At 38.3% G+C, this 12,538-nt stretch overlaps 1 protein-coding gene across 3 annotated transcripts; it reads right to left on the bottom strand.

Moving 5' to 3' along the window:
* Window positions 1–456: 456 nt before the first annotated feature.
* Window positions 457–11,608, bottom strand: LOC125481918 (zinc finger RNA-binding protein-like). 3 transcript variants are annotated; one of them, XM_048593866.1, is made up of 6 exons: window positions 11,474–11,608; window positions 10,232–10,434; window positions 7,064–7,229; window positions 6,445–6,586; window positions 1,744–1,841; window positions 457–832 (listed from the first exon to the last, which is right to left on the bottom strand). In XM_048593866.1, exons 1-6 carry the CDS (start codon window positions 11,579–11,581, stop codon window positions 626–628), a joined length of 924 nt encoding a protein of 307 aa, XP_048449823.1. In that variant the 5' UTR covers window positions 11,582–11,608; the 3' UTR covers window positions 457–625. The 3 variants fall into 3 exon arrangements, with proteins under 3 accessions (XP_048449823.1, XP_048449822.1, XP_048449824.1); XM_048593865.1 differs by having other exon boundaries at window positions 462–832; window positions 7,064–7,232; XM_048593867.1 differs by lacking the exon at window positions 1,744–1,841 and having other exon boundaries at window positions 734–832; window positions 7,064–7,232.
* Window positions 11,609–12,538: the final 930 nt, after the last annotated feature.

A 12,538-nucleotide genomic window follows, 5' to 3' on the forward strand; every position in this document is an offset into this window, starting at 1 on the left:
CTCCTATCTCTTTAGGCTCCGTGCACAAATTCTCTTTACAATCCTTGATCGGCCCTACCCTTTCTCTGGTCATTCTCTTAGTCCTCAAAATGTTATGACAGTTTACCAGAATATATTGTCCCACATATTTATCAACAAAGGCAAAGTGATGGCCTAGTGATATTATCACTGGACTGTTAATCCAGAGACACAGGCAATGTTCTAAGGACCAGGGTTCAAATCCCACCATGGCAAATGGTGGAATTTATTTTTCAATAAAAAAAAATTTGGAAGTAACAGTCTAACCATGGCCACGAATCCAATGTCCAATGACCACGAATCCAAAAACCCATCAGGTTCATTAATGTCCTCTAGGGAAGGAATCTGCCATCCTTACCTAGTCTGGCCTACATGTGACTCCAAACCCACAGCAATGTGGTTGACTCTTAATTACCCTCTGGGCAATTAAAGGGATGGGCAATAAATGCTGGCCTAACCAGTGATGCCCACAACCCTTGAATGAATTGAGAGAAAAAAAATTAAAAGAAGACAGCATTTATATTGAAGAGTCCCCAATTGCACAGAAGGATTTAATGGTACCAGTCGGTTTTGGACACCCATTTTATAGTCATCTTTTATTGCTACGTCAAAAACGGATGTTGTTCTGTGCAATTAGCAAATTCCCCTGAACCATGCCAAAGTCTAGCTCAACAGTAGGTTTTATGCACCTGCCTGAGCAAATGACAGCCACACTCACCCAGCTTGGCAATGCTCCCCAGGTAGGCACACGCTGGCAAAGATCACGAAGGATGCGAATAATAATCACACAAGACTGCAAACCATTCGCTCTAGCCTAAAGTAGAAACAAAAATTTAAAGTCACATGGACGTTAACAAGTCTCCAAGCTAGAGACTAGACAATGGGAAAAACACTGCTGCTTCAAAACAAAAGCTTGTAAAGGTGGTGGATTAATTAAAAAATATATCCAGCACTTTACTCGTCAGTGTACAGTCTACAGCAGAATTTTTCTGTTCTGTGGAAGAAATGGGGGTCAAAGTGCACAGCAGAAACAGGAAGAAGCTGGCCTAGCTCATCTTCCTGGCCTCTTGAGAACTTCTTGTCCCGCACGTTCTTCCTTCATTGTATATCAAAAGAACACGGAATTTACACTGAAAAGTCCACAATTTCACAGAAGATAAATTGAAAGAATCAATATAAATCACGGAACACAGAGTAGACTGCCTTTTCTTACTGCATATTTAGCACACTGCAAACTCACAGTAAGTTAGAGCAACTTCTCGGTCTCCCGTGTCAACATACAAACACTAAATTTCAAAATAAAATTATAAATGGAGCGGGTGAAGAAAAGTTTACAAAAGCTAAGCATAAAGCATTACAAATTCCCTTTTAAAAGCCAGTTAAAACTGCAGCCTTATGGAACAATTACATCAACACAATACTGATAAAGTGCAAACATTATGTAAAGCGACACAAGGATGCCTCATGCTACAGTCAATGACCAGAAAAAAAGTAAACGAACAATTTAAATGTTTAAACAATAGAAAAGGGAACTGAGAGGAAAAAAACAACAAAAAAACAAAATCAGAAGTATTTTTCCTGGTCACTTTTAGGCAAAGGCACAATCAATGTAGGCAGCCTTGGGAATATTAGGTTTACTATGTAATAGCTCATTTTCATGGAAAAGTTATAAACTCAATTATCTCTCATAAGGCTACAAGAAGAAAGTAAAATGATGTTCCGAACCTGGAACCACTTAGCGTGGCGTAGAGCAGCCAGAGCGTCAAGGCATTTTTGCCTGTCCAAGACGTCCGGTGGATCTTTCACCATAACCGAGGTTACATCTAAAATGGATCGAATTGGCAAAGTGCAGTGAGGAATGGGTGTTTGACCAGGTAGGCATGTCATTTCAGAAACATAGCCATACTGCCACACATACTACCCAAAACTGACATTTCATGAAGAAATACCTTTTTTTTAAAATATCCAATAAATTCCAATTAAATGTATTATAATACTTGGGGTTTTTTGATGTCTCAAGTGGCTCAATGAGCATGAGGTTTTGTTGACACTTTTAAAAACACTCAGTGTAACTGTATAAATACAGACTCTGCTTCAATTATCAGTTTGTCCTAAAGTACAAAGGAGGACTAGTAGCCACACTTCACCAGCCAATTCAGAACATATTATAGAAGGGCCTCCAGAAATCCATGTAGAGAATTAAGAATAGAAGAATCTTGTAAACATGAGATTGTCAATTGATGTAGTACATAATTAGTTCACTGGTATTTCATTTTTTTGCTGGAAGTAATGTATCTTAAAGCCACTGTACATTAATGTATAAAATTTCATCTAACCTGGAGTTCCCATTCAATGCCAGATACTATACAGTACAATAATTTTGCAGTACATAGTGATCTACAAAAATGACTAAGGCCATAATTAAATAAGAGAAGTCCACTCAGCTCTTTGAACTGCACGACTGTTCAATAAGACACGGCTAAACTGAGGCCTTAACTTCACTTTCCTGCCTGCCCACCATCCCTACTCCTCAAATTTCCTTGTCAATCAACAATCTCAATACTGCTTTGAATATATCACATGACCCAGCTTTCACTGCTCTCTGGGATAGATAATTCTAAAATACTCAGATTCTTATGTTTCAATAACATTCTTTCTTCTACAGTTCGATGAGCATAGCTTGCTCAATCCTCTTCTCATAAGACAACCCTTTCCTCAGAGGAATCAGCCAAATGAACCTTCTTTGACAGCTTCTAAACAGAATTACGTCCGTTCTGAAGCAAGGAGACTAAATAGCCACATTATTTCTGCTGAAGCTTCATTAAAGCTCTAACAGCTACAGCAAGACTTCCCTATGTTTACAGTCCTTTTGCCTTGAAAAAGAGGGAAACATATAATTTATTACACTTGTTAACCAGCTTTCTGTGATTCATGTATGGGGACACCAAACTCCACTGCCACAGATTTCAGCAATCTCTACATGAATAATATTCTATATTTCTATTCTTCCCGCAAACTGAAAAAGCTCACATTTTCTCCAACTGTACTCCATCTGCCAAATTTTTGCTTAGTCACTTAATCTATCTATATGCCTTTACAGACACCCAATGTCTTCACAACTTGCTTTCTTATTATTTTTGTGTTGAGCAAATTTAGCTATGAAATAAACAGTATCTTAAACCAGGTCAATAATGTAAATTGTAAACATCTGAGGTCCTGACACTGATCCACATGGCAATCTTTAGTTAGTTAACCAAACTGAAGGGGATCATTCTTGTCCCAATTTAGTGCTTCCTGTTAGCCTTACTGAATGCATTTTGGAATTCAAATATACTACAGCCACTAGTTTTCTATCCATCTTGTTTGTTGCACACTTACAGGAATCTAATAAATCTGTCAAACACAATTTCCTCTTCACAAAACCACGAAGATTCTGCCTCATTATACCACGATTTTCTAAATGTCCTGCAGCTACCTCATTAATAATGGATTCGAGCATTTTCACTATGACAGACATCAGCTAACGGTCCAAGAACTTCACGCTTTCTGTTCCCCTCCTTTATCAAAAAGGTATTACATTTGCGCTTTTCCAATCGGCTGGGACTGTTCCAGAATCTAGGGAATTTGGGAAGATTACAACCAATGCATCCCTCTGCAGCGACTTCTTCCAAGACCCCTATATGCAGTCCATCAGGTCCAAGGGAATTGTCAGTGTTTAGTCCCAATAATTTTGAAGTACATTTCCCCTAGGGATTGCTTTCAAGTTCGTCCTTCCCACTTTTTATGCTTTCTACAATAAGGACTGATATAAAATGCCTACTCAACACTTTCACCGTTCCCTGGCTTCTCATTTAAACTCCTGTCTCACCTTTTAAAGGACCAATGCTCACTTGGACCACTCTCTTTTTATGTAATTGTAGAAACTCTTACCATCTAGTTTTATATTTCCAGCTAGCTTTGTCATGATATAGAAGATACATCTTTTACAAATTCCAAAACGGGAAAACAATTACAATTGGTCTCACCAGTATCCTTCCATTTTAAAAGGTTCCCTAAAATATCTTGTATTTAGATCAAAGTGAAGGATAAAAGTGACAGAAGTTTTAAACTACATCTACAAGTACAGCAGCTGAGCTAGAGGTATGTACTGCCATTACTGGATACAATGCAGAGGCATCCTGATATTAAACCTTGAATTTTAATACACTGGCATTGAAAAAGAACATCTACCAAGCCAGCATAACTTAGTTTCCAAACTAATTATCTGTATGATTTAAGACCTCAGATCCAAAACAAAGGTTTTAACTCTTAAGATTTACCAAGTTTTTTTGCCGATCGAATTGAAAATTAAAAATTTTAGTTTAGATTGCGTACTTTGGAGAGTCATAAAGTCACCAGTAGAATCTGTTATCCATTTAGGTAACTTCCGCAGTAAACATTTAGGTGGCACAGTTTACCCATTTAAGTTCACTTCACCTGAATTACTAAAAAGGTAAACTCCAAAGTTTTAGAGTTGGACGATGGTATGATTGCTTATTAAATTGTCCTCTATGCCTTATTATTTAAAATACCTGGCCAAAAATCACTAATTAGGAAATTTGAACAATTGTTAATGAATATACTGAAATCTGCATCAGTAATCAAGGATTCTTAAAGTCCAGAGAGGGAAATTATGGTAGTCTTATTGTAACCTGAGATGACTTTGATCCTTGGTACAAATGAAAGGGCAGTGATTTTATTTCAGCAATTTCAATATGCTATTCAGCTATGATTTGTATACAAATGTTGTTGCTAGCTGGTATGTGATTAATGATTATTGGACTGCTTTGAAAAAAAATGAATTTTTGTGGCCCTGCTAAAGTTTCATAGAAATAATTATCACCTATATTTCAGCAGCATCAAACTAAGTCAAAGAAAGCAGGAAAGGAAATGGAATTCTGCAAGAACACTGAAGAGATAGACCGATACCACATATCTGGCAGTATATGTAATGCTGGCATAACATACCAGACATTTCCTTATAAAACAAACCACCAAAGCAATTTGGATGTGTTTAGTTTGGAAACTACACAATTATAGAAATTGAATTCTTATATTAGAGCTTCAATTAAATGTAATTTTGTATAAAAAGGGGATTGTGAAAGCAATTTACTTAATTTTAAAGAAAGTAACATATCTGATACCAACACTAAGTGGCATTGTTCGATCTCTAGATACATTTTATATATAAGCAAGGCTGGAGTGGCCCCAGTCCATCCAACAACTGTGTGGCAGGTGTGGCTAAGCTCTTACAAAAACCTTGGTCAAAAATCCTTCCGATGACGTGGCAGCAGCCCCTGAGAGGATTCGATTCTTGCTGTTGATGCTAGAAGGCTTTGGACTGAATCCATGAGCTATGGATAGATAAAAACAACCATCTTGCTGGAAATCTACATCCCAACAAAGGTCACAAATAAGTTATTGCAGAGTCAACACCAGCAAAACACGCAGACTCAAACTGGCGGCAGTCTAACAATTAAGGGAATTTTTTCCTTATACCCGTCCCTCATCCATCAGAGATTCCTCTCGCAAAGCCTTCATTAGTAGTAGTTTAGTAACTCCCCCAAGGATTTTCTGAAAGCCTAAAATAAAATCTGGCATTTTACATTATCAGGGCTCTAAAATTCGATGAAATGCACGAATATTGTGCTGTTCCTCAGGTCAGAAGTGACAAAAAGTTTGCTCATTGTATAGTTTAAAAATGCTTTTATTCATAAAAGACATTTGATTACTTTGGTGCCTGGGATTTATCTTTTGTTCCAAATTAAATACATAGTTTTGGAAAAATGTACCCATTACTGTTAAAGCTTTAGCTTGTTTTCAGGAGGCAAAATTAAAATCAGCTTTACAGTTGTATGTCAGCAACTGAAATAAGATGCTTCAGCAGATAACTAAAGAGTTAATTAGCATTCCACAGGCCATTTTACCAGTTATTTCATATCGCAGTCTTTAATATTTTAGGATATAAAGGTGTCTGTTACATCTAATAAAAGTTTCCAGACAACAAATCTGAATTTAAGAGCCCTGTTCTGTTGTAAGGAATCCCATGAATTATGTGAAAAACAGTTTAACAATATGAACACCAGCACACTTGAAGTTACATTACAAAAATATTCTTAAGAATACAGGGTTCAGCTTGCACTCAGGGGAGCCGTGTGTTGAATACCAAGGGACCTCAGAATAGTGAATTCTACAACACTTTCCTTTACGAGCACAGTCAACTTCACATATTGCACACAATAACATGCTTTGAATTCCACTTTCTTTCAAGTCTCTTATATACTGAAAAGTGTCATAGAGTAACTCCTAGGGCCCATTGGCATCTGAAAATAGCAGGAAAAAAACAGAACAGAGAAGCAGACAAGTAAAGAATCTTAGACTTCCAACCTCCATCCCTCATGTTCTCCTCTCTAATGATCGGGGATGTAAGTGTGATGGTGACTTGCATTTTTGGTTCCGTATACGAATTAAGTAGTATGGCTGCGTCAGGTATGCAGCACTTCACTTCATATTTCTCAGGTGTGGTTACCTGCAATTAGATTTTTAAAATTTAACTAGTAAAAGCAGACCACCATAAAGTCCAGCATTACAAATGTCAAAACAGAAAACGGAACACAGTCACAATCTGTAAACAGAAATAAAATGAATGCTTTTCCTTGTTACAGATGCTGAAATTTGGAAATTCTTAACAATTTTTAGTTTGACATTCCCACCATCTGTAGTTTTTCCATCACCTCTTTAGATAAAAAAGGAGACAAAACATAAGTACTAAGTTTTTGTCGCAGTAGGACTTTCTATCTTTGGTTAAAAAAAATTAAACACTTTTCTTGATCCCTTTTCATCAAAGTATCAGCATATCAACACTGAAATTCTACCAAATTGCCCTATGCTCAGAACACCTGCCAGTAAGTCAAACGTAATAGCAAAAGAAGTTGTTATCTGCTAATCTACCAATCCAAGTGATTCAATGTTTAGGAGAGTTTTGTCTTAAGCAAAAGTACCATACCGCAAGCTGCTTCGGCAAGTTCTCTGCAATGCGATTTAGCAGTGTTCCAGTTGGTTTCTCTGCGCAGAGCAGAACAAGGTTCACATTTTTGTCCCCACGTAACAGCAACCCTTTGGCAAGCACACCAACTCGCATTACGCCTTTCAAAGCTCTCTGGCTATCATCTCTTCTGTAGCAAGTTTGGGTAGGAGAGATAAAAAATGCAAGTCAAGTTTCTGTACCTATTGTAGTTATTAGGAACATAGCAAAAGCATTAGTTGATTTCAAGACTAAGTGTCAAATGCTACTTTTCCCTACAAGTTTGATAATTTTTACCCTTTGTGTGTATCACTTCCACTCAAAAATTTCTTTGCAGCAATTAATCTCCCTTTCCAGCAATATCTGGTGAGAAACACAGGCCATAATTATTTACAGTATATATTAATGACTCAGATGAGGCAAGCGAATGTACCACAGCCAAGTTTTCGGATGACACAAGAAGAGGTGGGAAAGCAAGTGGTGAGGATGACAATCCACAGGGGGATACAGACAGGTTCAGCACGTGGGCAAAACCTTGGCAGATGGAATATAATGAGAGAAGAGAGGTTATGTACTTTGGCAGGAAAGATAGAAAGGCTGAATATTATTTAAGTGATGAGAAACCGCATTAAGCTACAGAACAGAAAGATTTGAGAGTCCTCATCCACAAATCACAAAAGGCTAGCATCCAAGTTCAGTAGGTAATAGGGAAAGTAAATGCAATGTTGGCGTTTATTTCAAAATTGAATGGAGTATAAAAGGTTTTGCTAAAATTATACAAGGCACTGGACAGACTACAGCTGGAATACTGTGAACTGTTTTGGGCCCATTATCTAAAAGATATACTGGCGTTGGAAGCTGTCCAAATAAGGTTCATCAGGTGATGGCCTGTCTTTGTGAGGAGAGGTGGATTAGATTGGGCCTGTACTTGTTGAAAAACAGAAGAATGAGAGGCAATCTAATTGAAGCATTCGAGATTCTTGGGGGGCTTGACAGGTTAGATGTGGAAGGTCACTTCCCCTTGTGGGAGAGACCAAGACCAGAGGGCATAGTCTCAGTTTAAGAGATGACACGTTTAAAGACAGCTGGGAGGAATTTCTTCTGAGGGAAGTGAATCTGTGGAATTCTTTACGACAGAGGACTGTGGAAGTTGGGTCAATAAGTATATTCAAGGTTGAGATAGACAGATTTTTGATCAATAAAGGAATGGAGGGTTATGGCGAAAAGGCAGGAAAATGGAGTTGAGGATAATCAGATCAGCCATCATCTAACTGAACTGCAGAGCACGCTCGATGGGCTGAATGGCTTAATTCCGCTGAGTCTTACAGTCTTCGGATGTAGATTTTTCAATGGGACCAGAAACGTTTTGTCCTATTTTCTTCATGGTATGGGATCAGCAATTGTCTTTAAGTGGGATGGCTTGCTAGACCACTGAAGAGGGCAATTATGTGTCAACATCATTGCAACATAGCTTCAGGGCAACTGTTTTTGAGAACATTTTGCACTTTTAATAGCAACAATAGCATTATTTTAAATGTGGATCTCAGTTCTAAACATTTATTTTCAAGTCCACTGTGTGTAACAACAATGTACATCATTTGTAATGTGATCAGTTCAGAGTTAAATGACTACAGAAAAGCCAGGCAATCGCAATTTGCGAAAGCAAAGTCTAAAAAATTTGGAATCAGAAAATAAATCAATAAGAGGAATTGTAGATCATCTTTCACCCTGGATATATTAAAAATTTCCCTCGATATTTTTCAATCATTCATAGGATGTGAGGCATGAACCATATTCCTGAGCCATTGTGATGCATAGGTACACCCAAAACACTTAAGTTCTCAGATCGCCAAGGCGTGGCAGATGGAGCTTAATTTAGATAAATGTAAGGTGCTGCATTTTTGAAAGGCAAATCATGGCAGGATTTATACACTTAAATGATAAGATCCTGGACAGTGCGGCTGAACAAAGAGACCTTGGAGTGCAAGTTCATACTCCATTGAAAGTGGAGTCGCAGGTAAATAGAATAGTGAAGGTGGCATTTGGTAAGCTTTCCTTTATTGGTCAGTGCATTGAGTATAGGATTCAGGAGGTCATGTTGCAGCTGTACAGGACATTGATTAGGCCACTTTTAGAATACTGCATTCAGTTGTGGTCTCTCTGCTATAGGAAGGATATTGTGAAACTTGAAAGGGTTCAGAAAAGCTTTACAAGGATGTTACCAGGGTTGGAGGGTTTGAGCTGCAGGGAGAGGCTGAATAGGCTGCAGCTATTTTCCCTAGAGCGTCGCAGGCAGAGGGGTGACCTTATAAAAGTTTATAAAATCATGAGAGGCATGGATAGGGTGAACTGACAAGGTTTTTCCCTGGGGTGTGGGAGTCCAAAACTAGAGGGCACAGGTTTAAGGTGAGAGGGGAAAGATTTAAAAAGGGACCTGAGGGGCAACCTTTTCACACAGAGGGTGGTACATGTATGGAATCAGCTGCCAGAGGAAGTGGGGGAGGCAGTTACAATTACAACATTTAAAAGGCATCTGGATAGGTGTATGTACAGTTGGGCTTAGAGGGATATGGGCCAAAGGCTGGTAAATGGGACTAGATTAATTTCGGATATTGGTCAGCATGGATGAGTTGGACCAAAGGGTCTGCTTCCATGCTGTACATCACTATGACTCTATCTTAAACCTGTAACAACGAAGGATTGCATTCGGGTGTATTAAAAATTAAAATTCTTGGTCTTAGAATAACAATTCAAAATAAATCTGTTAGACTACTGTTGTTTGTACATTATATTTGGAAAATAATGCATCCTCACAAATAGCTATTCAATGTAAAAGTAGTCTACATACGCAATGATAATTTGACATATCAAAATTTCTCACAATCCAAAGAAATTAAGCATTGCTAAGAGGAGATACAAGTTGAAGCTTTTCCATTGTAGTCAGGATGATTCATAATTCCTGCAGTAGGTCAACGCCATCCATAAGTCAAGCAATCAACAATCTCTTCTCACTTAATTTGTTTTCTTTCTAAAGTCGCTGTTTTTTTTAAACATTTCATTCCTAATGAGTTCTACGTCTTGTTTTAGCAATGTTTAAGGTCTGTACTGTCCAAAATTATAAACTGACTTCAAAACTCAAAAGTGCCATACCTATCTTTGATTGCATCTTTCTTCTCATCCTCTTTGTTTTTTGGTTTATCTTGTTCTGTGATGCAGTCAGACACAAGTTTAAGAGCACGTTCAGTATTGGAAACTATCTTCTGGACAGCTTGCAGCTCCTCCTCAGTTGGATATATAGCAGCATGTTTTGTCATTACATAACGATCATCTGATGAGTCTGGGCGCCTGGGAGGCTAAACAGAGATTGAAATTTAGTGCCAAAATAATGCATTTCCTATGATGCTTAAATTAACCTATTACACTTATTCAACTAAAACATGGAAGAAAAACTAACTGCAGCCAGATTTCATCAACTAGTGATCAACAAAAGGCTTTAAATTTTTTCTCTCTCAAACATCTAAATCATAAAAGGTATATTTACAAAACATTTCTGTTTTTGAACCATTTAATAAAATAATTGATCTTCCATCAGCTCAAAGGAAAAGTACATGTGGAATTTTAAAACTTGCATGTAAAAGTATGAATGGTATGTTTCAATTTGGTTAAAATGATCAAAACCAGAACCAAATATCACAGGTTAAGCAATCAGTCATAGAGTCATACAGCATGGAAAGAGATCCTTTGGTCCAACTCGTCCACACTGACCCTTAATCCCAAACTAAACTAGTTCAATCTGCCTGTGCTTGGCCCACATCCCACCAAGCATTTCTTATTCATGTACTTATCAAAATGCCTTTAAAACATTGTAACTGTACCTATACCCACCACATCCTCTGGACATTCATTCCAAAAACGAACCACTCCGCAGAAAAAAAGTTGCCCCTCACGTCTTTGTTTAAAAATCTTTCTCCTCTCAACTTAGAAATATGCCTCCGAGTCTTGAAATCCCCCACCCTCGGGGAAAGACAACTGCCATTCACCTTACCCATACCCCTCTATTTTATAAACCTCTATAAAGGTCACCTGTGCTCCAGTGAAAGAAGTCCCAGCCTATCCAGCCTCTCCTTACAACTCAAACCCTCCATTCTCAGTCGCGTCTTGGTAATACTCTTCTGAACCCTCTCCAGCTTAATAATATCCTTCCTATAATAGCATGACCAGAACTGGACACAATACTCCAAAAGTGGCCTTACTAACATCCTGTATAACTTATGAGTATGAAGGTAAGTCCATCCAATTCAATGAGTTCCAACTCATTTTAGTGCTCAGTGCCAATATTTCTATTTAGATTTATTTACCAAATTGGCTTAAACCTCACAAAAAGCAACATACTAATGGTCCATGGGGTTGCATCATTCCAGGTCGGACACCAAGGAGGCCTGGTGGATACCCATCAGCCATTCTGCGACGGTCATCCCAATAATGGTGTTCCTCTTCCATTCTCCTCCAGTAGATGTCCTCCTCATATCTCCTGAAGATACAAAAAGCTTGCAAAAATCAAAAAAAAACTCAAATCCTATGGTTGACATTTTTCATCCTAAACGTCCCAAACATTTTATTGAAGCCAAAGTCAGTTAAACATTCTACATGATAACTTTGAGAATAATTAATGCAATCTCACAATTTACAAATGTAACTTCACGATTTAAGGGAGAAGAGAGAAAGTAGAAAACTACATACTTGTTAGCCCCACATCAGTCAGAAGTAAACTGCCATAATTTAAAGGTTGCAATAACCAGACACTTCCAAAATTATAGATTGGGCACAGCCAGATTTAGTAAAGGGAAATCATGTTTAACAAACCTGCTGGAACTTATTTGAGAAAGTTACCTCTCGCTTAGATAAGGAGTCTCAGTGGACGTGGCATTTTTGGGTATTCTGATAATCTTCCATAGAGGAGGTTAATAAACAAAACTGGAGAACTTTCTATTCACAGTATGTGGGCATTGCAACTGGGACAGAATTTACTACCCATCTCTAATCCTCAGGTAAGAACCAGCCACATGGCTGTGGATCTGCAGTCACGTGTAGAACGTAGAACAGTACAGCACAGTACAGGCCCTTCGGCCCACGATGTCGTGCCGAACTTTTACCCAAAACCTAAGGTCTATCTAAGCTCCACCACTACCTTATACTATCATCCATATGCCTATCTAATAGCCGCTTAAATGCCCCTAATGAGGCCGACTCCACTACCCTCTCCGGCAATGCATTCCACGCCCCTACCACTCTCTGAGTAAAGAACCTACCTCTGACGTCTCCCCGATATCTACCTCCACTCACTTTAAAACTATGTCCCCCTCGTAAAAGCTACCTCCACCCTAGGAAAAAGTCTCTGGCTGTCTACTCCATCTATACCTCTGATCATTTTGTACACCTCTATCAAGTCACCTCTCA

Source organism: Rhincodon typus, unplaced genomic scaffold (genome assembly GCF_021869965.1).
Source record: "Rhincodon typus isolate 14 unplaced genomic scaffold, sRhiTyp1.1 hic_rhity00004289, whole genome shotgun sequence".
Taxonomy (NCBI): Eukaryota; Metazoa; Chordata; class Chondrichthyes; order Orectolobiformes; family Rhincodontidae; genus Rhincodon; species Rhincodon typus.